This window comes from Carcharodon carcharias, chromosome 12 (genome assembly GCF_017639515.1).
Source record: "Carcharodon carcharias isolate sCarCar2 chromosome 12, sCarCar2.pri, whole genome shotgun sequence".
In the NCBI taxonomy this organism is placed as follows: Eukaryota; Metazoa; Chordata; class Chondrichthyes; order Lamniformes; family Lamnidae; genus Carcharodon; species Carcharodon carcharias.
This window is the reverse complement of record NC_054478.1, coordinates 110,840,464-110,865,875: the sequence shown is the minus strand read 5'-3', so window position 1 is coordinate 110,865,875 and position 25,412 is coordinate 110,840,464. Positions and strand designations below refer to the sequence as shown.

Sequence of the window (25,412 nt, the reverse complement as noted above, 5' to 3'; positions counted from 1 at the left end):
TCAAACATAACTAAACCACTTACGTGTGAAAACATTTTTTAAAATCAACTTCAATTATCAGCCTTGATCATGAAATATATCCCTTACCACCAGTTGGCTCCCACAAGTGCAATGATGGGAATAAGGTTCATGACCATGTGTCCAGACTACATGTGTTAAGGTACCAAGTCAGCACCAGATAAGGAAGAAGCAAAAAAAAAAAGATTTTTAGCTGCAAAAATAGCTAAATTAAGTGCTGAAGATAATTAACAACTTTGAAAACTTGTGAACGTTCTTGATGGATATCAAAATTATGTTGCTTTTACGACTGCTGAACATTGGAAGTAGAAGTAGCGAAATAGATGAGTCTGCAGCACCTTTCAGAAATTTGTAATGGTCTGTGAATAAACAAAACATCAGTTTCATTACTTGATGGAGAAATCTTGCAGTCCTTAAAAGGACTGGAACCAAGTTTTTCCAAGGGCACAGAAATAGAGGATGGGGTTGATATGATTTGATTTATAGGTCCACTGTAACAAGTGGTGTAATGTCTGTACTGTTTTAATTATATACTATCTGCAAATTAAACACTTCTGAAATAGTTACTTTGATTTTTAACCATTTTTGCCTGCCATATGGAGTAGTTTTGTTGCATCATGGCATACTTGCTGAATTATTTGAGGTGTTCCGCCATTAGACTACATTTTTCTTTCACAGGATATCATTGCTAATTATTTTGAGTTTAGTCGTATGCTGCAAGCATGCTCTGTTGTGACTAGGCCACCTTCTCTTGATTTAGTAATGAATGAAACTGGGCTCACTTTGTAAGTCCGTATCTTAATATCTTAATTCAAATTAGACTGTTTGGTTTTCACAGTCATCAGCTGAGACTTCAAATATATTTTTCAATATGTTCAGTGGTGATATTGGCTCCTTTTAATAAGATAGTACCGGGGAAAATACACAAGTGTTAGGACTACTATCTGCTTAACGCCAAACATTCACATGAGCATCTAGTCCATACAATTGAAGAATTATTGAGGTCATTCTTGCCATGAATCGGCCATTTTGCCACATAACCCACCCCATTTACCACAGAAGCCAATTTGAAAGCATGTTTACAAACGAGATATTTTATGAACTTTATGAATTATTAATATAAGGGAAAATATCAGATTTACTCAAAATCATTGAAGTAATTTCCTGCATTCTCACTATATAAGTATTAAAGGAAAATGTTCATTGTTGCATCTTTTAGGGAATTGTCAAATGTCAGCATTAACATTATGCATAATGTGACCATAATTGCAGCAGTGCATTATTCTGCACATTTACAGCGGATGATTGTTGACCAGGTGATAATTCCAGGGGGTACGTATGACAGTAATGATGCAAGGAGGGTGGGGAGTGGAAGAGATCCTGTAAGCCTTATAGGTTTTTTCAGGTACCCTGGACTAGCCTTTCTCGCAGTTTGGATCTTACTCTTATGAATCAAACTATCCTATCTGTAAGTAATAGTAGTGCCAAATCTCAAAGACCTTGCAGTACTTTCAAATGTATTGGTGCGTTAACAGTTCAGTGGATCCCAAACATTTCTGAGGTAAATCTGAGGGGAAAAAAAGCACAGCAAAGATCTTTCTGTCTCCAACCTCTCCTCATAAATTATTTTGAAGATGGAATGCCGCGTTTACCCATTCAAATAATTCTGAGAATTGGAACTGATCTCTTAAAATGCTAAATTACTGTTAATACTAAACTTCTTTTTTTCAAGTCACATAGAGAATAAAGATGATAAATTAGCTCATAAAAATAATTAATATCTAAGGTTCAGTATTGGAGTGCATCATTAGTCACTTTCTAATATTTCTTCTTTGACAGTTATGTTTCGACTCTATGACACAGATGGAAATGGTGTTCTGGATAGCTCAGTAAGTTTTTTTTTATTTAATAGTTTGCAGCTGTAATCCTTGAGACTCGCCTACCCAACAGAAATAATGCCCCTCGCTTTCCAAAGCCCATATTTTTCCTGAATTTCACAGCAGAAGTACCAGTAGTAGTTAACAAGTTTATGATTTCTTTTTCCTGCAATAATTAAATATTGTAAACTTCGATATTGTTTTCAAGGGGCAACAGGGATTACTTGTCCATGGTAAATTTGCAGCATATCTTGAGCTACAGCTGAGAGACTTGGGACCGCAATCTTGCTCTCAAGTCAGGTATGAAATTTCCTGACTCGACGAACCCTACTTTGGAGAAAGTGCCCCAAATAGCTGGATTTTCATTTCGGCAGTGTGGGGGTTGGGGGAGTGGGTGGGGGTATGGGGTGGAGGATGTTGCTAACTGGTGTCAGGCCCCCTGCTCCCGGAAACAATGCGGAGGCAGCCACAGGGGCTGCCTGGTGTCGAAGCAGGCTGGTTAAAAGGCCCACTTTGGTTCTCTGGGACTTTGTTCCAGTTGCAGTAAAAACAGTAAAACAAAAACCAGTCCTTTAGCCCTCTCCTTTCACCCCCCCAGCCCCCCTCTCACCCTCCACCCAATCCCTATGCCCCATCCACGCTACCCACCCACACACACACACCCCCCCGATCCCCCCGATGAAAATGATGGATGCCAGGTTCGGGGGTGGGGCTTTCGGAATTGAAGCTCTGGTGCCACTTTGGCTAAGGCGCAGAGCCCTTCCGACTCTGCCAAAGTTTGGGCCTTAAAAAGGAACCTGCGAGCATTTATAGTAATTGCTTTTGCAGTTTCGGTGTCCAGAAATGTGTTTCAGCTAAATTAAGCTGTTTAGCCAGAACAAGAGAATGTAAGTCCGCAGAATGTAAGCTGAAGTTTTCACAATCAGTGAACTAATAACAATTAGAGTATTGTATCAGCTTTCTTCGTGACCAGAAAATAAGCTACTCTCACTGGAAAGGCTCCAGCAATGAGGGTTCCAAGTGTAGTGGTGTAATTTTGTTTTAATTTATGTTTCATCTTTGTCTTTAATTTGTTTTTGGGGCTGGAGTGGAAACTTAAAATAGTCTGATTTGAAGCCAAGGTTTGTGCTATTTATACAGTGATTTGAATTGATCTTATAAATGTTATCTGTGAGATTCATGTTCTAAAGTATATAGGGCAGAATTTTGGGAAAACTTAGGAAGACCTGCTGTCAGGACAAAAAGTAGGTCCAAGCCGACATAGGTGGATGCAGGACCCTAGGTGGGGTATTACCGTCGGGGGTCAATTATAGATGGCTCATCTGAGAGCTGCCAGCCCTCTGGGCCGGCAGCCTCGGTATCACCACCAGTAGAGGTGGCTGCTGCTGAGGCTGCAGGGAGAAGGAGAGGTCACCTCCATGTTGAGGTGCCCTCGTAAGTGAGGTAAGTTTTTTTTTTACTGTGGCAGGCAGACCCTGATAATCAGAGGGGTAAACCCTCCAGCGGTGGCATGGAGCCGTGAGTGCGGCCATTGCTGCTGGAGGTCCACGCGATCGGCCATAAAGCAGCCAGAAAGGTAGGTCCCTTAACTACCCCTTCCCACCACCATCACCGGAAACCTGCCAGAAGGCCACCATGGTTTACTGGGTAGTCTGTTCACATGCCAGTAAAATGTTGGTGAGGGCTGGAAGTGGCCATTTGGTTGGCTGCCAGCCATTGTGCAACCATTCCTGCCTTTTGATGCCTTCCGCTGTCATTTTATGAGGCCTCTGTCTCCCAGCCTGTTTCCAGATGGCTGATAAAATCCAACCCATAGTGTCTTTGCAAACAAAAGATAAATTGTCGGTTGATTAACTTTTATTTTTACTTTAACTTCAGGAATTAGACCGTATCATTAACCAAATGGTCCATGTAGCAGAATATCTGGAATGGGATGCTACTGAACTCAAGCCAGTAAGTGTTGCTTTGAAGCAGAATTGTTTTATTAAGCAAGTGATGTACTGACCGTAGCTCATGATAGCATGGTGGTAAGGATATACACCACTGTCAAACATTTAAAAAACACATCATACTAAATAAACCCCCCATGCCCTCTGAAAACTTCATATTATGTTGCTTAGAAGTTACATACACATCTATTCTATTATTTTTGTTGGATTTATGCCGTTACTGAGCCACCATTAGCATACCCACAAATCATTAGGACAGAATTAGTTTAATATTTCACATACGGCATGCTGCCACATGCCTCCTGTTTATTTTAAAGTATACTATTTACAAAAGTTTTTTGAGAGTTTAGTTTCACAGAATCTTCACAATGCCAAAGGAGGCCATTTGACCCATCGAGTCTGCTGTAAGAGCAATCTACCTAATCCCACTCTCCTGTCTTATCCCCGTAACCTTGCACATTCTTTTTTCATATAGCAATCCCATTCCCTTTTGAATACCTCAATCAAACCCGCCTCCACCACTCTTTCAGGAAGTTCTTTCTAGACTCCAACCACCGTCTGGGTGAAAAAACTTTTCCTCACATTACTTCTCCTACTGCCCACTATTTTGAATCTCTGCCTCTAGTTCTTGATGCTTTCTTGAGTGGAACAGTTTCTCACTATTTACCCTATAGATACTCCTCAGGATCTTGAATAGCTCTATCAAGTCTCCCCTCAGTCTTCCTTTCTTCAAGGAAAACCATCCTAACATCTCCAATCTATCTCATAGCTGCAGTTCTTTGTCCCAGGAATCATTCTTGCGAATCTCCTTTGTACTCTTTCTGATGCCTTCACATCCTTCCTCAAGTATGGTGCCCAGAACTGGATGCAGTACTCCAGATGAGGCCTACCTAGTGTCTTAAACAAGTTCAAAATGACCTCCTTACTCTTATACTTAGTACCCTATTAGTAAAACCTAGGATACCATATGCTTTATTAATTGCTCTCTCAACGTGCCCTGCCACCTTCAATGACTTATGTACATATACAGCGAGGTCCCTTTGTTCCTGCGCCCCCTTTAGAGTTTCTCCCTTTGTTTTATACTGTCTCTCCACATACCTCCTGCCAAAATGAATCACCTCACACACCCCTACATTGAACGTCATCTGCCATTTGTCTGCCCAATCCACCAATATGTCTGTGTTCCTTTGAAGTTCAAGACTATCCTCATCACAGTTGACAATGCTTCCAATCTTCGTATCATCCGCAAATTTTGAAATCATGCCCTGCACACCTTAGTCTAAGTTATTTAATATATTTCAAGAAGAACAAAGTTTTTCATTGTTTTTTTAGCCACATTGCATTTATAATTCCACCAGACCTCCCTCTGCATCCACATTAGTGAAACTTACTAAGTTCATTGGAAAAGCAATTAGGAGAAAAAAAATTAAATGATTTCAAAAGATCGTGTGGTCTAAATTATGTAATGCAAATGTGAGAGTACAGTATGTAAAAATACATGCTGATATTTATAAGGGAGATTTCTTCACAACGATCTTTTTGTTTTCCTTGCTTAGACTTTGCAAGAATCTGTGCCCTCACCCTTTCTTAAAATTTCCCTGGTCCCATCCTTCAATTTCACCACCCTCCAATCATTACTTAACCTCCACCCCCACATGGCCACCAGTTCTTCACAGGAAATGTACTCCATAAGAATCCACGCTATTTCCTTCTTTGTATCAAAAAACAACTTCTGACCTAACATGCACCTTTCCTTTGCTCTGTGCTTTTCGACATTATTCCCTCATGCACTCTTTCACTTCCTTCAGAACTGCAGTTATTGTTCTGTCCTCAAAAAACTCACCTTCCACTGTCTCAGTCTACTCCTACTTACACCCCACCTCAACTTTCACATTCCTATATAAGGCAGTAGAGTGCATCCTCTCCACCCAACTCTGCGCTCATCTCACCCAGAACTGCCTGATCAGATCCCTTCATTCTGACTTCTACCAAGATGCATCGCTTCACATTTCTCTGCATTAAATTTCCTGTGCCATGTGTCCACCCATTACACCAGTCCCCTTGATGAGGGTAATGCAGCTGATGTGACATATACTGACTTCCAAAAGGTATTTGATAAAGTGCCACATAATAGGCTTGTCAGCAAAGGTGTGCCATGAAATAAAAAGAACAATAAATACAGTGAAGGAAACAGCGTGTAGTGGTAAAAGGTTGTTTTCTGGACTGGAGGGAAGTATCCAATTGGTTTCCCCAGGGGTTAGTATGAGGACCACTGCTTTTTAAAAAATTTATGTTAATGACTTGGGCATTTGCAGATGACAGAAAACTTGGAAGTATTGTGGACTGTGAGGGTGGTGGTGATGGACTTCAAAAGGTCATGGACAGGCTGGTGGAATGGGCAGACACATGGCACAGGAAATTTAATCCAGAGAAATGTGAAATGATGCATTTTGGTAGGAAAAGTGGGGAAAGACAATTAAACTAAAGGATACAATTCTGGGTGCATATGAACACAAACCATTGAAGCTGGCAGGGTGGGTTGAAGAAGTGGTTAAAAAGGCATTTGGATCCTGGGCTTTATAACTCGAAGCATAGAGTTATGATGAACCTTTATAAAATATTGGTTCGGCCTCAAGCAGAAATCCAATTCTGGGCACCGCTCTTCAAGAAGAATGGGAAGGCTTTAGAGGAGCTGGAGAAAAGATTTAAAAGAATAGTTCCAGGGAGGATAGAGAAGAGAAACTGAGGTTGTTGTTGTAGTAGTGTCTGGTAGATACATGGTTAATTTGGGACTGAATTTGGTACTGCCTGCACAGTGATGTAGAAGGCATATGACCCAGAGCTTGGGTCAGGCTAGAGATAGACAGAGATGTGTAAAGACCTAGGATGGAGTCAGCTCCATACCTGTACTCCCTACCTTATATATGTACAGAGTTATAAGTTGTTAGTAAAGAGATCTTGTAACTTTTAAATTGAACAGTAAATGCATATACTCAAGACTACGAAGCCTACTTCATGGTGTCCAGTGCAGGATTCTTCAGAGGTTCTTAGAGAAGAGAAGGTTGAGAAGAGATTTGAAAGAGGAACTAAAGATGATGAAGGGTCTAGGCAGAATAGATAGTGAGAAACTGTTCCCTCTGGTAAAGGAATTGAGAATCAGAGGGCATGGGTTTAACATAATTGGCAAAAGAACCAAAGGCTATCTGAGAAAACATTATTTTATTTGGGAGTGGTTACGATTAGGAATGCACTGCCTGAGAGAGGCAGATTCAGTCGTTGCTTTCAAAAGAGAATTGGATAAATATCTGAAGCCAAAAAATTTGCAGGGTTAAATGGGATGGGCAGGGGAGTGGGGCCACCTAAATTGCTTTTGTAGAGAGGTAGCTCAGACTTAATAGCCGAATGGTCTCCTATGTTGTAACTATTGTATAATTTTCTGATTCCAAAATTTCCAAGGCTAAAACAAACACTCTTAGCTGCGCCAAAGATGCTGCACGTGTTCCATATCCTTGTTGCAGCTCACTCAGATTGAACTTGATAGTGTTCACCCTCAGGATCCTACCCAAAAGCTTCAAACTGCATGCCTTATCCATTTATTTTAAGCCCCAAAATTTCACCTTCAGTTGCCCTGGATCCGTATCTTCCTTCCACTCCTCTAATGTTCTCCCAGACTCCATCCTACAAAACTTTTACTCATCTCAAATTCCACAGCTCCGTCATGTAGCACCCTAAATCTAGCTCACTATCACTTCTGTTATCACTGACCACCATTATTTCCCTGGCATCTAATCCTCATTCACAAATCTCTCCACAACCCTTGCCCCACTCCGCATTTTCTCTTCCTGCATTCCTATTTGTCAGCTCATGCCTTCAGTTTTTACAGCTCCAACTTCCTGTGCAACCCCTCTCATTTCCTTCAACCTTTAATGGCAATGGCTTGGCAACTATCTCACTCTGCACTCTAGAACTCCTCTACCTCGTTACATCTGTCCCCTTTCCCAAAAGCCTTCTCTAGATTTAATTATTCCACAATGCCTTTGGTCATCTACAAAGCTCTACCATTCGTGCTCAACATCCAATTTTTCACCTTTGATAAATATTTTGGAATGGTTATACAAAGAGTTGCATTATCCTATCCTGTAACTTTTAAAATGAACAGTAAATACATAAATGCTAACTTGGCATTTGTTTTAAAAGCAATGCAATGCAAAAAGCAAGGAAAATATCTTCAATATGTTCCATTGCAGATTCTTATGGAGATGATGGAGGAAATAGACTATGATCACGATGGTACAGTTACACTGGAAGAGTGGATAAGAGGAGGAATAACTACCATTCCATTACTAGTCCTCCTTGGCATGGAGACGGTAAGTAAAGAGCTGTGAGCATTCATCAGTAAAAATTACGGTGTCATTTAGAAGTAAAATTTTAAACAATGAGACAAGTTTTTAACAACCATCATTGATTTCTTCATAACAACTTGTGGCACTAGTTAATGACTTTATTTGACCATCTACTGAAGCTTACAGTATAGTACAAATAATGTTAATGTATCAGTAATAAAATTGCTAAAGACCAATGATGTTTCTTGGCTATTTACATAACTATGGTAAATAATCCTCCTTACATTGAAAAAATGACAGGATTGTAGGGGTGATTTCCCAAATAGTGACTATTAATTCCCTTTCACTTGTTGCTCAGTGGTCCATAATGTTTTGAATTCCGAGATACAGAATCTCAATTTATCTGCAGTTGAGCCATTTAATCAGTTATGTACTATTGTACATAATAAACTATTGTAATCCATTACCTTCATCGGTAATAGGGAAGTTTTTCTGAAATGTTATTGCATTCTAATGAATGTAATACTAAAGATTGCAAAGGGATGGAAGTGGACTCAACAGGCAACCATGTTTTGTGGAAAAACTAATTATCTTTTGCTCTTGTGCTGTAAGTTGTCCTTAATCAGATGGACCATCCTGTGGAAGATCTTTTCAGTGCAGACTCCTTACAAAGTGGTCCATAAGACACAGGAGCAGAAATTAGGCCATTTGGTCCATTGAGTCTGCTCCGCCATTCAATCATGGCTGATATGTTTCTCAACCCCATTCTCCTGCCTTCTCCCCGTAACCTTTGACCCCCCTACCAATCAAGAACCTATCTATCTCGGTCTTAAATACACTCAATGACCTGGCCTCCACTGCCTTCTGTGGCAATGAATTCCATAGATTCACCACTCTCTAGCTAAAGAAGTTTCTCCTCATTTCTGTTCTAAAAGTTTTCCCTTTACTCCAAGGCTGTCCCTCGGGTCCTAGTCTCTCCTACTAATGGAAACATCTTCCCCAAGTCCACTCTATTCCAGGCCTTTCAGTACTCTGTAAGTTTCAATCAGATCCCCCCCTCATCCTTCTAAACTCCATCTAGTGTAGACCCAGAGTCCTCAAACGTTCCTCATATGTTAAGCCTTTCATTCCTAGGATCGTTCTCGTGAACCTCCTCTGGACCCTCTCCAGGGCCAGCACATCCTTCCTGAGATACAGGACCCAAAATTGCTCACAATATTCTAAATGTGGTCTGACCAGAGCCTTATAAAGCCTCAGCAGCACATCACTGCTTTTATATTCTAGTCCTTGCAAAATAAATGCCAACATTGCATTTGCCTTCCTAACTACCGACTCAACCTGCAAGTTAACCTTAAGACAATCCTGGACCAGGACTCCCAAGTCCCTTTGCATTCCAGATTTCTGAATTCTCTCCCCATTTAGAAATAGTCTATGCCTCTTCTTCCTACCAAAGTGCATGACCTCACACTTCCCCATGTTGTATTCCATCTGCCACTTCTTTGCCCATTTTCCTAACCTATCCAAATTTTTCTGCAGCCTCCCTGCCACCTCAATACCACCTGTCCCTCCACCTATCTCTATCCTAGTCAACTAGTGCTTAATCTCCACATAACTCAAAAGAATACCATTTAAAAAATGTATGCTTTATAATGTTTTTAAATGAGGAAGATAGTAACAGAGAGCATACACAGTATAGTGGAATGGGAGGACACATGGCGGATGAAATTCAAAAAAGTGTGAGGCGATGCATTTCAGTCAAAAGGATGAGGAGGAACAAAATGTGTGCAAGATCCTGGAGACCCGGGGGTGTTTGTTCACAAATCTTGGAAAATGGCAGGACAGGTTAACAAAGCAGTCGGTAAAGCATATGGAAGCCTGAGGTTTATGAATGGAGGTATGTAGAACAAAAGCCAAGAGCTATGCTAAACCTATTTAGAGTCAGGGTCATTAAGGCACTGGAGGAGCTATTCAGCCCATCAAGCTCATGCCAACTCTCTTTAGAGCAATCCAGTCAGTCCCATTCTCCTGTCTATTCCTGCAGTCCTGCAAACTTATTTGTCTCTAATTTCTTTTTGAAATCATTGATCGTCTCCACTTCCACCAAACATTTAGTCAGGGAGTTCTAGGTCATTCCCACCCCCTCCCACCTTCCCCCTTTAACAAGATGTCACATTTACCACTCTCTAATCCTCAGGTAGTTCTCCTGCATGGAGGGAAGATTGGAAGATTATGGCATGTAGTTCTGTTATCTTGTCCCACACTTCCCTTATCAATCTAGGATGCAAGCCATCCGGACCAGGTGTCTTATCCATTCTAAGCACAGCCAGCCTTTCCCTTACATCCTGCCTATCAATCTTCACCCCATCCATTAACTCTACCATCTCCACTTCTACAGATATGTCGGCATACCCTTCCTTCATAAATATTGATACAAAGTACTTATTAGATATTCTAGCCAGGCCCAATAGCTCTGTGCCTATAATCACCTTCACTGTCACTATTAGCTACACCCTGCCTCTTACTACCCACTTACTATTCACATGCTGGTGGATGGTTTTTAGGTTACCTTTTATGTTAACGCCATTCTATTATATTCTCTCTTTGTCAGCCCTATTACCTCTTCATTTCCCCTCTCAACCTATTGTATTTGGCCTAGTACTCAATTGAAGAATTCACATCACATGCATCATACATTCTACAGCAGGTTAATGTCTTAGGCCAACGATCTTCAGTTGCTTCATCAATGAGCTTTCCTCCATTTAAGGCCAGAAGTGGGGATGTTCACTGATGATTGCATAGTGTTCAGCACTATATTCAACTCCTCAGATACTGAAGCAGTCCATGTCCATATGCAGCAAGATCTGGGGAACATTCAGGCTTGGGCTGATAAGTATTTATATGGTTAGTTCAGTTCAGTTTCTGATAAATGGTAATGCCCAGGATGTTGATGTTGGTGTGATTCAGTGATAGTAATGCCATTGAATGTCAAGGGGAGATGGTCAGGTTCTCTCTTTTTGGAGATGATCATCACCTGGCACTTGCGTGGTGGATATGTTATTTGTCTTGAGAGTACTGGTACAGTGAGGAATGTGCCAGGCCATGAGATTACAGATTGTGGTTGAATACAATTCTGCTCCTGTTGATGGTCCACATTCTCATGGATGCCCAGTTTTGAACTGCTAGATCTGTTCTGGGTCTGTCCCATTTAGATGAGAGTTCCACCTGTGAAGGATGTCCTCATTGTGAAGAAGTGACTTCATCACCTTAAAGACTGTACAGTAGTCTTCCCTGCCAGTACTGTCATGGACAGATGCATCTGCAGCTGGTAGATTTGTGAGGACGAAATCAAGTAGGTTTTGTTCCCCTCTTGTTAGTTTTCTCACCACCTGCCGCAGACTCAGTCTGTCAGATGTTTCTTTGGACTCAGCCAGCTTAGTGCTACTGAGCAACTCTTGGTGCCGGAGATTGAAGTCCCCCACCCAGGGTGTGTTTATTACTCTTGCTACCCTTGATGGTGCTTCCAGCTGATGTTCACCATGGAGGAGTACTAACTCATCAGATGAGGGAGGGTGGTAGGTGGTAATCAGCAGGAAGATTTCCTTGTGTTTGACTTGATACTGTGAAACTTCATGCAGTCTGGAGTCAATATTGAGACTCCCAAGGACACTCCCTCTCCATTGTAAACTACTGTGCCACCTTTGGTTGGCCTATCCTGTCAGTGGAGTCTGGGACATTGGTTATAAGCTATAATTAATTGAGTCTAATTCTGTTGCTTGACCAGTCTGTGGGACAGCTCTCCCAAATTTGGCCCAAGTTTCCAAATATAAGTGAGGAGGATTTTACAGAGTCAACTGGGCAGTGTGTGCCTTTGTCATCTGTTGCCTAGGTCAATGCTTATGATCCATCTAGGTTTATTCTTATTTTACTTTTCTGTAATGGCTTGAACAACTGAGGGCTTGCTGAGCCATTTCAGAGGGAAGTTTAAGGGTCAACCACATTGCTGTAATTCTGGAATCATGTAGACCAGATAAAGTAAGGATGGCAGCTTTCCTCCCCTGAAGAACATTTTTGAACCAGATGGGATTTTGGACAATCAGTGGTCTCATGATTGTTATTATAAATGAGATTAGCATTTTATTCCAGATTTATTAATTAATCACAGAATTGTTACAGTGCAGAAGGAAGCCACTCGGCTGCTGTGTCTGCACCGGCTCTCCGAATGAGCAGTTTACCCAGTGGCATCCCCCTCTGCTTTCTTCCCATAACCCTATACATTCTTCATTTTCAGATAATAGTCTAATTCCCTTTTGAATCGCTCAATTGAACCTGCCTCCACCATACTCTTAGGGAGTGCATTCCAGACTCCAGCCGCTTGCTGCATAGAAATGTTCTTCTCAGGTCGCTTTTGCTCCTTTTGCCAATTGTTTTAAATCTGTGCCCTCTCATTCGTGATCCTTTCATGGGTGTGAAAGGTTCTTCCTACCTATACTGTCCAGACCGCTCGGGATTTTGAATGCCTCTATCTAATCTCCTTTTAGCCTTCTCTTCTCCAAGAAAAACAGCCCTAACTTTCCAATCTATCTTCATAGCTGAAGTTCCCCATCCCTATAATCATTCTCTTTAATCTTTTCTGCACTCTCTCCAATGCCTTCACATCTTCCTATAAGTGCGGAACACAGGACTGGATGCAGTACTCCAGCTCAGGCTGAACTAGTGTCTTTTACAAGTTCAACATAACTTCCTTACTCTTAACAAAGTCTAAGATACTGTATGCTTTATTAACCATTCTCTCAACCTGTCCTGCCACCTTCAATGACTTATGTACATATTTACCCAGGTCCCTCTGCTCCTGCATTTCTTTTATATTGTGTCTCCATTTTCTTCTTACCAAAATGAATTACTTCATATTTCTGTGCATTGAACTTTATCTGCCATTTGTCCGCCTGTCCCACGAACTTGTCTATGTCCTTTTTGAAATTGTACACTATCCTCCTCAGAGTTTACAATGCTTCCACATTTTGTATCATCTGCAAACTTTGTAATTGTGCCCTGGACACCAAGGTTTTCGCCATTTAATATATATGAGAAAAAGCAAGGGTCCCAACACTGAACCCTGGGGAACTCCACTATAATCCTTCCTCCAGCCCAAAAAACATCTATTAACCGCTACTCTTTGTTTCCTGTCATTCAGTAAATTTTGTATCCATGTTGCTATTTTTTGTGAGCAATAACTTTGCTCACAAGTCTATTGTGCAGCACTGTATCAAACGCTTTTTGGAAGTTCATGCACACCACATCGACAGTATTGCCCTCATCAACCCACTCTGTTACCTCTTCAAAAAATTCCAGCGAGTTAGCAATGCACAATTTTCCTTTTAGGAAATCTATGCTGGCTTTCCTTAAGCAATCCACATTTGTCCATGTGACTATAAATTTTGCCCAGAATTATTATTTCTAGAATTTTCCCTACTACCAAAGTTAAACTTACTGGCATGTAGCTGCTGGGCTTACCCTTCACCTTTTTTTGAACAAGGATATAACATTTACAATTCTCCAGCCTTCTGGAACCACCCCTGAGCCTAATGAACACTGGAAAATTACGGTCAGTGCTTCTGCAATTTCCACTCTCACTTCCCTCAGTATCCTTGGATGCATCTCATCTGGTGGTTTACCAACATTAAGTATAGACCACATATTTAATACCTCCTTCTTATCAATTTTAAATCCTTCTAATGTCTGAATTATCTCCTATTTCACTATGACCTGGATAGCATCTTCTTCCAAGGTAAAGACGGATGCAAAGTATTCATTTAATAACTCAGCTATTTCTCTGGCCTCAATGCGTAAATCCTCATTTTGGTCCCTAATCGGCCCAATTCCTTCTTTTATAATCCTTTTACTATTTATATGCCCGTAGAAGACTTTGGGATTCCTTTTATATTAGCTGCAAGTCTCTTTTCATAATCCCTCTTTGCAGCTGTTATTTGCTCCTTCACTCCCCTCTGAAACTTCTATATTCAGCCTGGTTCTCCACCGCCATCTATTATTATCCACCGCCATCTGTTACAAGCACACTTTTTCTTCTTCATCTTAATATCTATGTCTTTTGTCATACAGGGAGCTCTGGATTTGTTTACCCCACCTTTCCCTTTTGAGGGAATATTCCTTGGCTGTGCCAGAACTATCTCTTCTTTGAAGGTAGCCTATAGTTCAGCCTCCAATTTTCCTGCCAACCTTTCATTCCAATTTGTTTCTCTGCATCTTTCCCACTAGTTGGTGGCCTATAGACTATGCCAAACAATGTAATTGCATATTTTTTGTTCTTTAGCTCTAACCACATAGATTCTGTCCTTAGCTCCTCTGGGATGCCCCTTTTCTCCAGCACTGCAATGCTCTCCTTAATCAATACTGCCAGCCCTCCCCCTTTCCTAGCTTTCCTGAACACCTTGTATCCAGGAATATTTAACACCCAGTTCTGTCCTCCTTTGAGCTAGGTCTCTGTTAAAGTCACATTATATTCCCACATGTCAACCTTCGCCTGTAGCATACTAATCTTATTAACCCTTCTCCAAGTATTCACATACAAGCACATTGATCCTGATTCAAGTTTATTACTTTCTCGTTTACTCTGACCCCACCTATTAATTTACTATTCCTTATTCTTGTGCTTTCTATCTCTCCCAGTATTCTGTGCACCTTGGTATTCCTCTCTGATAATTCCTCCTGGTTCCCACATCCCTGTCAAATTACTTTAAACCCTCTCCATTAGCACAAGCAAATCATAGTCAGTCCTGGTTCTATTTAAGTGTAACCCATCCGGCTCGCACAGGTCCCATCTCCTCCAGAACCGGTTCCAATGTCTCAAGAATCTCAAATCCTCCATCCCGCAGCATCTCTCCAACCACGCATTCATCTACTTTATCCTCCTATTTTTATGCTCAGTTGTGCATGGTACTTGTTAATTTCGTACCTAGCTCCCTAAGCCCCGACAGCAGGACTACATGCCCCTTTCTGCCTATGTTATTCACACCAATGTGTATTTTGACTGCTAGCTGTTCACCCTATGCCCTCAGTGTGCTGTGCAGCCATTCAGTGACATCCTTGGCTGTGGCACCAGGGAGGCAACGCACCATCCTGGAATAACAGCTGCAGCCGCAGAAACACCAGTCTATTCCTCTAACTATCGAATCACCTATCACTATTGCTCTTCCAGTCTTCTTTGTAGCCCGCTGTACAGCTGAAGCACTCATGGTGTCATTGACTTGGCTCTGGCTGCATTCCCCAAATGAACCATCGCTCTCATCAGTATTGAGAACCGATTAATGATTGGAGAGTGGAATGTACTCAAGGGATTCCTGCACTACCTACCTGTTTCTACTTTAATGTCTGATGGTCACCCATTCCACTCTCCCTGCATACCTTTAAGCTGCAGGGTAAACACATCTATCAATATACAATCCAGAAAGCTCTCAACCTCATAGATGTGCTGCAGTGATGCCAGCTGCTGCTCAATTTCCAAAACCCGGAGCTCAAGTTGCTGCAAGTAATTACACTTTCTGCACAAATGGTTTCCAGGGCACGGAAAGCATCCTGAAGTTCCCACAAAGCATAGATGTGCACTCTAGAGCTAGGAGCAGCCCCGCTATTCCTCTATCTGTTAGTTAATAACTTTGCTACTGCTAATAAGCCTTTACAAATACTAATAAGTCTTAGTAATACCAAATAATACTTAATACAGCTTACTACTAGTAGTAAGCCTCAATTTAAATAAAACAAAATATAAGTTTATTCCTTCCTTTAGATAAAATCGATAGGAAATACTCATTTTCAAATCACCTACCTACTTCCCTGTCATGTCACACCTTGATTTTTCTTTCCAAATGCAGGCTTTGAACCCACAGACTGGCTCCCAGTGGCGGTGGATAGCCCCACGCTGCTGTCACTGTTTCCTGCCGCTCACCAAGTTTAACTTTGGAGGAAAAAAAGCAGCAGAAATACTCACCAAGCCAATCACCTCTTGGCTTTTCTGTGATGTCACAGTTTGATTTCTTTTCTCTTTCACTTCAGTGATGCTGACCTGCTTCGCATTCCTCCTGGTCTCATTACAGTGATGCTGACCTGCTTCACACTATTCCCGGCTTGCTTCACAGTGATGCTGACCTGCTTCACACTTATCTTGGGAGGGATTTGCCAGAACAGTTTCAAAGATTACAGTTATGTGGATAAACTGTAAAAGCTAGGATTGTGCTCCTTGGAGCAGAAAAACTAGATGGCACAGATTTAAGATGATTGGCAAAAGAACCAGAAATGATATGAGAAAAATGTTTTAATGCAATGCATGATTAGGATTTGGAATGCACTACCTGATAGGGTAAAAGAAACAATTCAATAGTAGTTTTCAAAAGGGAATTAGATAAATACTTGAAGGAAAAAATACAGCAGGGGTATGAGGAAAAAGCAGGACAGTGGAAACAACTGGGTTGCTCTTCGAAAGAGCCAGCACAGACTCAATGGTGTGAATAGCCTCCTTCAGTGCTGCAAAGATTTGCAGGTTTTCCAGTGTAGGCACTGTTTGTTTTCATTGTGTATGTTTTTTTCACTGTAGAATGTGAAAGATGATGGTCAACATGTTTGGCGATTAAAACATTTCAACAAGCCTGCATACTGCAACTTCTGTCTGAATATGCTACTGGGTGTTAGAAAACAAGGTCTTTGCTGTTCTTGTAAGTAAATCCTCCACTTGTTTTACTACTAAAGTGTACACAGTTCAAGGAAACACTTATGTTTTAATGTTCCGTGGCATTTTTTCTGAGCATCCACACGATTGTATGCAACTATTTTTGATATGTTATGGAATACAGTATTTCACAAATCTGATTTCATATTTGCATTTTCAGGTTATGATAACTTAGCTGCTGTCATTATTATTTATCTGTTTAATCTTGAATGTATGCAAATTTAACCAACATAAAACAAGTGAAATCCTAATTACAAATTTCTCTGTGCATTATAGTTAGCACGTGTTAAACCTGTAATAACATAAGGCAATTTGGTGTGTTTCTGCTAATGCAATAGATACCATGTTGTTGAAATTAGTAATTTGAGGGATGGGGTGGTTTAGAGAGAGAAAAGAAGCATAATGCACAGATGGTATTTGTGCTTGTGAAGTGCTGAATAAGCACTAATTAAATGGTAAGACAAAATATATTGCAGAATACCACAGGTAATGAAATGGTTTTGTGCAAGTCTGCTGAATCTTACTGTAAACTTATTTTATTATGTTAATTGCTTGACGAGCTGGGTCTAAAACTGGGTGGAACTTACCAAAGTGAGCCCATAGATTTCATTCTAAATTTCAGCAGATCTTGGGCAGTTAAATTTCAACATGCTGTGGAATTTCCCATCCTATGATATAGCATTGGCCTTTCCTGAAGTTACTTTACCTTTTACAATTTGTTTTGAAAAAATCATTGTGGTTTTAAATGGCAGCAACATTTCAGCGAACTGTTTTTTCTTCCTGTGGAGCATATCATGTTATACCAGTCAGACATTTAGATGATTTGATGTGAATTTTCATAAAGGGGCTGCAAGAAACACAAGAAGATCAACTCCTCTGCACAGAAAGAACTTTGCTTCTCCAGGGACAGTGCCAAAACTTGGTCAAAGGGTAGCTTTTGAGGAGCATTTTAACAGAGAAAAGAGAAGCAGAGAGATTTACAAAAGGAATTCCAGAGCGTGGATCCTCAGCAGCTGGAGGCATGGCTGCCAGTAGTGTGGGAATTAAAATCAGGGACTTGCAAGAGGCCAGAATTGGAGGAGTGTAGAGATCTTGAAGGATTGTAGTGTTGGAAGAGATTACAGAGATAGAGAGGGGCCAGAACACCAGAGGGATTTAAAAACAAGGATAAAAGTGTTAAAAGTGAGGTACTGTGCAACCAGTGAGCAGTGGCTGAAGAGGACATGGAGCGAGTTGGGATACAGGCAGCAGAATGTTGGATGAGCTTAAGTTTATGGAAGGTGGAAGATAGGAATTTGGCCAGGAGTGCATTGAGATAGTCAAGTCCAGAGGCAGCAAAGTCAGGAATGAGTGCTTCAGTAACAGATGAACTGAGTTTGGTGGTTTTAGCAAGGTGGAAACAGATGGGATGGGATGCATATGTGGGCAGAAGCTCATGTCTGGGCCAGGCACAACATCAAGGTTGCTAATTGTCTGGTTCAACCTCAGATAGTTGCCAGGGAGAGGAGTGGAGTCAGTGGCTAAGGAATGGAGTTAGTGGCGAGGACTGAAGACAATGGCATTGATGTTCTCAGCATTAAGTTAGAGAAAAATTCTGCTCATCCAGTACCAGGTGTAAGATAAATAGTCAGACAATTTGGAGGTTGTGGGGGTTGTGAGGGAGAACTGAGTGCCATCATCATACTTGCAGAACCTAATGGATTTTAAAATGATGTTGCCTAGGGGTAGCATGTAGATGAGAAAAGGAGGGGGGTCAAGGATAAATTCTTGGTAAAATCCAGAGTTAACAGTATGGGAATGGAAAGAGAAGTAAAGCCATTGAAAGTGATTCTGTGGCTACGATTTGATATGTCCATGTCCAAGGCAGAAGGCAGATTGAGAAGTATGTGGAGGGAGGCAGCACCGTTCCGCTCACACACAATGCAATTTGTAACTTTGATTGGCACTTTCTGCCATGCTTTTTTATAAAAAATGTTTCTCTGTGGTTCATTGATTTCATGTGATAAAGGGTTTAATTCTACCTTTTAGCAAGGTTGCATACTTACTCTCATTTTCAATACGTTATTTTCTCCATGCTGATTTTCTAAGAACTTCAGTCCCAGTATGGAGCTTTCATATGCAGAAACATGGGTGAAATAAGCTGATGCAGAGAGCCAACCTTCCCAATTTTTAGAAAATTGATTATAAAAACCCATGAATCATTAGACCGATCACCATGTCCATTTCTCCTCTTCACATTCCCTTGATGTTTGAGCTTCTTTACTATATGTCACAGATATGCAATGGAGCTGCCACAGACATTAGCAACAGAACTTGATGGGGCGACCACGTAAGTTAAAATGCTGCAGAATTCTTTGATGCTGATTTAAATAGAAACTTCTCACTGAACTGATGAGGGGCAACTGTGCAGGTGCAAAGCTGCTTCCATGGTTCTGGTGGAGACTTTGAATGAGGAGCAAGAGCTCCAGGGAGGGGGAGACCACCAGCCATGGGAAACATTCCACTTGGGAGTCCGTTCTTTTTAATGGATTGTAAGTACCAGAGTTGTTTTAATTAATTCCTACCCAAACTGCAGGAAAGTTGGTTGAAATCTGTCTGATCAAGAAAACTATTGTGGAACTACACCATCTGACAGAATAAAAGCAACAACCCAACACCACGTGGATAAAGTCATGGCTGTTTTACGTTTTAATACCACCAGACCCTTTCAGACACCTTCAGGAGACATGCCATGGATCAAACAGTTTGTTTTGCACCTTCAGCATTATTGAAGTAACTGACACCCTATTTTAACATGGCACATGAGATTATTGAGGGGATGCTGCACTTTAAGTGCTGCCATCTTAAAGATCAAACATTAAACAAAGGCACCATTGACCTCTTAAGGTGGACATAAAAGATCCCACAGGGTATTTTTTGACGAAGATTTGGGAGTTTCACCACCAAAACAGCTAAATTGTTCATTCATCTCATTGCTGTTTACAGAATCTTGCTATGTGCATTTTGGCTACAGCACTGACAATGTCTGTGCTTCAAGACAAATTTATTGACAGTGTAGCACGGTAAAAAACTTGGGTACATTGTAGATGCATCCTCAAGTTCAGCTTCAGCAGTCTAACCATTTATTTCACTCGATGAGATATCCAAACAACAAATATGCTGCATTACCACACTTCAGCATTTCTCTTAATTTAAACACACTGGCTTCAAAATTTGGCTCGGCGTCTTTTTTGGTGCAGTGTGCACATTTTGGCTCCAAAATGGCATCCATAGTGCATGCACATACTTCTGGTGCAAACCACAATGGATGTCATTTGGTGAGGGCGTGAGCATGTGCACAGCAAGCATTCATCGGAATTATGCAGAGTAGGCGGATGGTGATGCCAATCAGTGTGTAACGTGGATTTGATGCCAACACTGTCATTTTGGAGCTCAATGCTCCAGCCAACATCCTCTTTTAAACATACGCAGCTGCATATTTATTGAGCAACAAGAGGGACACATCCACCAATTCTCTTTAAAAGATCATCAGCTGCTCAGGGACACAGTTTAAGAATAAGAGGTCTCCCTTTTAAGATGGAGATGATAATTTTTTTTTCTCTGAGGGTCATTAGTCTGTGAAATTCTCTTCCCCAGAGGCTGGGCTGTTGAGTTTATTCAAGACTGAGGTAGATAGGTTTTTGATAGATAAGAGAGTCGAGGGTTGGAGGGCCTGCCAGTGCATTGAGCATTTCATTGTGCATACCCAGCAGCCACCTTCTGTAGACTGCTCCATCAAAGTCCTCAATTGAGATCTCTGCACCGTACTCATGTGCGACCTTGCCCTTCTGGTGAGTAGGAACTTGCCTACTGGCTGTTTGCGCACAGAGTCTCACTATGTGTAGACCCCGTCTTTATGCTGTCCTCTAAATTACCAACAGTGTCAGCATCTGAGCTGGTGATTACAAGTGTGAGAGCAAGTGGCAATGTTTCTTCTTCACCGTTATCTTCCTGCTCTTTTACTTCTTTCTTTTCTACTACTGCCTGACCAGGTTACAGCTCCTGGGTATCTGAATGGAGAAAGGCACAAGGATAGGATTGATACAGGAGGAGTGGGGGGAAGCAAGAAGTGCATGCTTATGTGATCTGCAGCTTATAAATCAGAAGATTTTGTGGGATGAAGGGGAGCTGGGATGTGTAAGGAGGATTAGGTATGAGGATACCATCAACTTCAATGTTTTTAGCCCAGTTGTTGGCCACAGCCCCAGTGATGGCCACTTTAGTAATAGCCACTGCAATAATGGGGACCATGGTCTGCTTCATTGGGGTAAGACCATATGTCTGTTTTTGGCCCCATCAGTTAGCTCCTGCTGCCTCTGGTTATGCACCAACTTGTCTGGCAAGTGAGGGGGAAATGTGTCACTTTGTGTGGTGCAATGTTTTTGGATGGCCTACCTGCCTGTCATGATTGAATAGTTGGCAGTGTGTGCAAGTGCAAAATGTGAGGGTGTGAGGCTTGCAGCAGTGCTAAGCTTGTGAGGATAAGGCGAAACTATGAATGTTGGGGGATGAGTCATGATTGATAGAGATTGTTGTTAGTTGAGTGATGGGGATGTGGTGCATTGTGTAGTGTGTGAGGCTCATGGTGCAGTTGGTGGGTTCTGGCATTTGAAGATGCATTCACTGATCTTGACCATTCTTATGAGGTTAGAGAACTACTTGCTGCACTGCATCCAGGTGCTCAGGGCTAGAATCTGGGATGGACCACCATTGTTATTTTGAATAATGGATCACTAACTCCAGTTGTGTGTGGTACAGTGCCTGTTTGGTTTGTCGTATTTCCAAAGGAATTTGGAGTTTTATTTTGGATGGTGATACATTAAGACAGCAATCAAGTGAGGCTGTTGGGTATACAAGGCAAATCAGAGACTCTGCTGTAATGGCTAAACACGTAACAAAGCAAGTGACCATGTTTCACAATTTTATATGGAGTTCGCACAGAGAAATAGTTTTGTTTTTGATATTTCAAGGCACATGATGTACATCACGGATTATTATTTATCCAATCATAGCCAAAGTATCACCTGCAATGGCTTCTCTTCCTACTCCTGCACTGTTACCTCTGGTTTCCCTCAAGAATCTATTCTCAGCCCTTCCTGTTTCTCATCTGCATACTGCCACTGGGTGACATCATCCGAAAGCACAGTGTTAGTTTTCACTTTCATGATGATGACACCCAGCTCTACCTCACCGCCACCTCTCTTGACACCTCCACTTTTGCTAAAGTAATAGACTGCTTATCTGATATCTAGTACAGGATGAGCATAAATTTCCTTCAATCAAATATTGCAAAGACCAAAGCTATTGTTTTCGGTCCCTGCTCCAAACTCCACTCCCTAGCTACCAAATCTGTTCCAAAGCTACCAAATAGAAATCAGTCTATTCACAACTTTAGTTGATCCTGAAATGAGCTTCTGACCATATGTCTGTGCCATCACCATGACTAGCTATTCCCACCTCCATAGCATCGCCCTATTTCGCCCCTTTCTCACATCATCTGCTGCCGAAACCATCATTCATGCTTTTGTTACCTTTAGATTTGACTCTTCCATCACACTCCTGGCTGGTCTCCACCTTCTATACTCTGTGAGCTTGAAATCATCCAAAACTCAGCTGTCTGTGTCTTAACTCACAGCATTTATTGCCCCTGTGCTCTCTTACCTAATTGGCTGTCAGTCAAGCAATTTCTTGATTTTAAAATTCTCATCCTTGTTTTCACATCCCTTCATGGTCTCTCCCTTCCCTATCTCTGTAATCTCCTTTGGCCCCACAACCCTCAGTGATATCTGTGCTCATTAATTCTGGCCTCTTGTGCATTCCCGATTTTCATTGTTCCACAATTAGTGGCATTGGCTTCAGCTGCCTAGGGCCTAAGTTATGGAATTTCCTCCCAACACCTTTTGCCGCTCTACCTTGTTTCCACTTTTAAGATGCTGCTTAAAACCTGTTACTTTGACCAAGCTGACCTAATATATATCCTTTTGTGACTCAGTGTCATATTTTGTTTTATAATGCTCCTGTGAAGTGCCTTGAGACATTTTAATGTGTTGAAGTTGCCATATAAATAAGCTATTGTTTGCTAAGCCCCTGGGTCTCACTACATTTAGATAAATGCACATTTGGGTCATAAAAGTATGGCCTGTAATGATCTGCTTCCTGAAGAAGCTATCTAGCCCTTGATCAAAGCACTGAAGAAATACCACCAGCGGTGCATTCGCATGATCCTCCAAATCTGGTGGCAAGAAAGGAATTCCAACAGCAGCGTCCTCTCCCAAGCCAACTTGCACAGCTTCAAGGTGCTAATCACTCCAAACTAACTCCACTGAGACATGTCATCTGTACGCCTGACACCAGACACTTGCTGTACGCGGAACTCAGTGTCGGCCTGAGACTCACGGGAGGGTACCAAAAATGCTTCAGGGATGTCCTCAAATCATCCCTGAAGAGGTCAAAAATACCCACTAACTCATGGGAGACCCTGGCTTGTGACCAACTAAAATAGAGAAGGCTCATTCCGAAAGGCAACGAACACATCGAGAGACTTCATCAGGAACGTACAGAGGTGAATTTGAGGCGTTGGGAGGGAGAGCACTAACCTCCAAACTATCTACCTACCCAACCCTTTAAGCATCACATGTCCCGCATGTGGCAGTCTGCAGATCGCACATTGGACTCATCAACCATCTCCAAACCTATCGAATCGGAGTGGAAGCATATCATTTTCAATCCCAAGGAACTGATTAAGAAGATGGAGGAGGATCTCATGCAAGAATGTAACAATTTATAAGAAATTTTTAGAGCACAGACCCCTGAAATATATCTGCGCTTATCTAATTTGGCCTCTTGAGCTTCTCCAATTATAATTGTTCCATCATTGGAGGCCACGCTTTCAGTAGTCTAGGACCTAAGCTATGAAATTCCAAACTCTCTCATATTGGAGTTTTGCTCCTTGTTCCTAGATGCTGGCTGAGGGCAGACCCACATCCTCAGAATTCCAAATTTAATTACAGCTTGCAGAGCTTATTTAACTAGCTGTTGAAAGATTCCTAGTATGAATCAAATTAATATAGCTTACTCCTGTTAATTTGAAGTTGACTTTTGATGAACTCGATCTGAATTACCAAGAAATGCGAATTAAACAATTTTAATAAAATAACCCTTTATTGTTATTGAAATGCTTGATTGCTATTGAAACATAGCCAGTCTAAGATTCTGAGGGGGCTTGACAGGGTAGATGCTGAGAGGATGTTTTCTATCGTGGGGGAATCTAGAACTAGACTGCTCAGTTTCAAAATAAGGGGTTTCCCATTTAAAATGGAGATGAGGAGGAATTTCTTCTCTCAGGGTTGTTAATGTTGGAATCTCTTCTCCAAAGAACAGTGGAGTTTGGGTCATTGAATATATTCCAGGCTGAGTTCGGTAGATTTTTGATCGACAAGGGAGTCGAGAATTATGGGGACAGGTAGGAAAGTGGAGTTAAAACCACAATCAGATCAGCCATGATCTTATTGAATGGCAGAGCAGGCTTGATGGGCTGAATGGCCTACTTCTGCTCCTATTTCTTATGCTCTTGAGTTAACAAATAATTCAAATTAAGTAACTTCAAATTAAGCAGAGTAGACTGTCATCCTATAAATGAGAAGTCCATACTTGCTATAAAAACTGTTTGAACTCCCTCCGTTTTGTTTTTCAGTTTGCAAATACACAGTCCATGAGAGATGTGTTTCCAAAGAGATTGCATCATGCATAAGCACATATGTAAAATCCAAAAGGAATACTAATGTAAGTGTAATTTCACTGAACATTTACAATGCACCCAGAAGATAGATTTTTAAACTTGTGAATACTGTAAATCTGAAAATGGAGCATTCATTGATGTATTGGAACCTTGCTTGAAGCATACGTTACATACGTTTTGTAACAAATAAGTTAGCTGTTTGAGCAAATGCTCAAATAACCAACCTCAAGCGATGATAATCGGAATCTCTTGAGTGCTACTTCTTCAGGGTTATAAAGAGGTTTATTTGTAAGATTTTTGTATTTGAAAATTAATTGTGCTATTAAAGTAATTGTTTAAATATATTTAATATGTGTACCTAGGAAATACATATCTGGGGCAGGATCTTCAAAGTCTTGACCATAAGCCATTATAATATTTATGTGACCTATGTGTCTTTCAAGGCACTTTCAATGAATCAGTCTGATGAAAATACACCCCGATTACAAGTAAACTCCTCTGGTCTAGATTTTGTTAAAACATAGCAAGTGGTCATCAAATAAAATGGCCCAGATTTTCTGACTCCAATAGTGGCTGAGCCATTCGTTGCTATTGAGGGTGGCAACGGCATTGGAACTTCCAGGAGGTGATTAATGCTCGAACCCCAAACTTGCGGTTCGCTAGAAATGGCTCTGTGGGAGCCCTCACTGATGGTACCCCCCAAAACCTGTT

General features: G+C 41.3%; 1 protein-coding gene across 9 annotated transcripts in view; it reads left to right on the top strand.

Moving 5' to 3' along the window:
* The window catches only part of LOC121284866 (diacylglycerol kinase beta), a 695,944-nt gene that overhangs the window by 347,888 nt on the left and 322,644 nt on the right, over window positions 1-25,412 (top strand). For all 9 annotated transcript variants that reach the window (XM_041200699.1, XM_041200700.1, XM_041200703.1 and 6 more), the window contains 5 exons: window positions 1,858-1,907; window positions 3,774-3,848; window positions 8,092-8,211; window positions 16,793-16,910; window positions 24,657-24,745. In XM_041200699.1, the coding sequence (XP_041056633.1) occupies window positions 1,858-1,907; window positions 3,774-3,848; window positions 8,092-8,211; window positions 16,793-16,910; window positions 24,657-24,745 (452 nt within the window). The remainder of the gene's footprint in view (window positions 1-1,857; window positions 1,908-3,773; window positions 3,849-8,091; window positions 8,212-16,792; window positions 16,911-24,656; window positions 24,746-25,412) is intronic.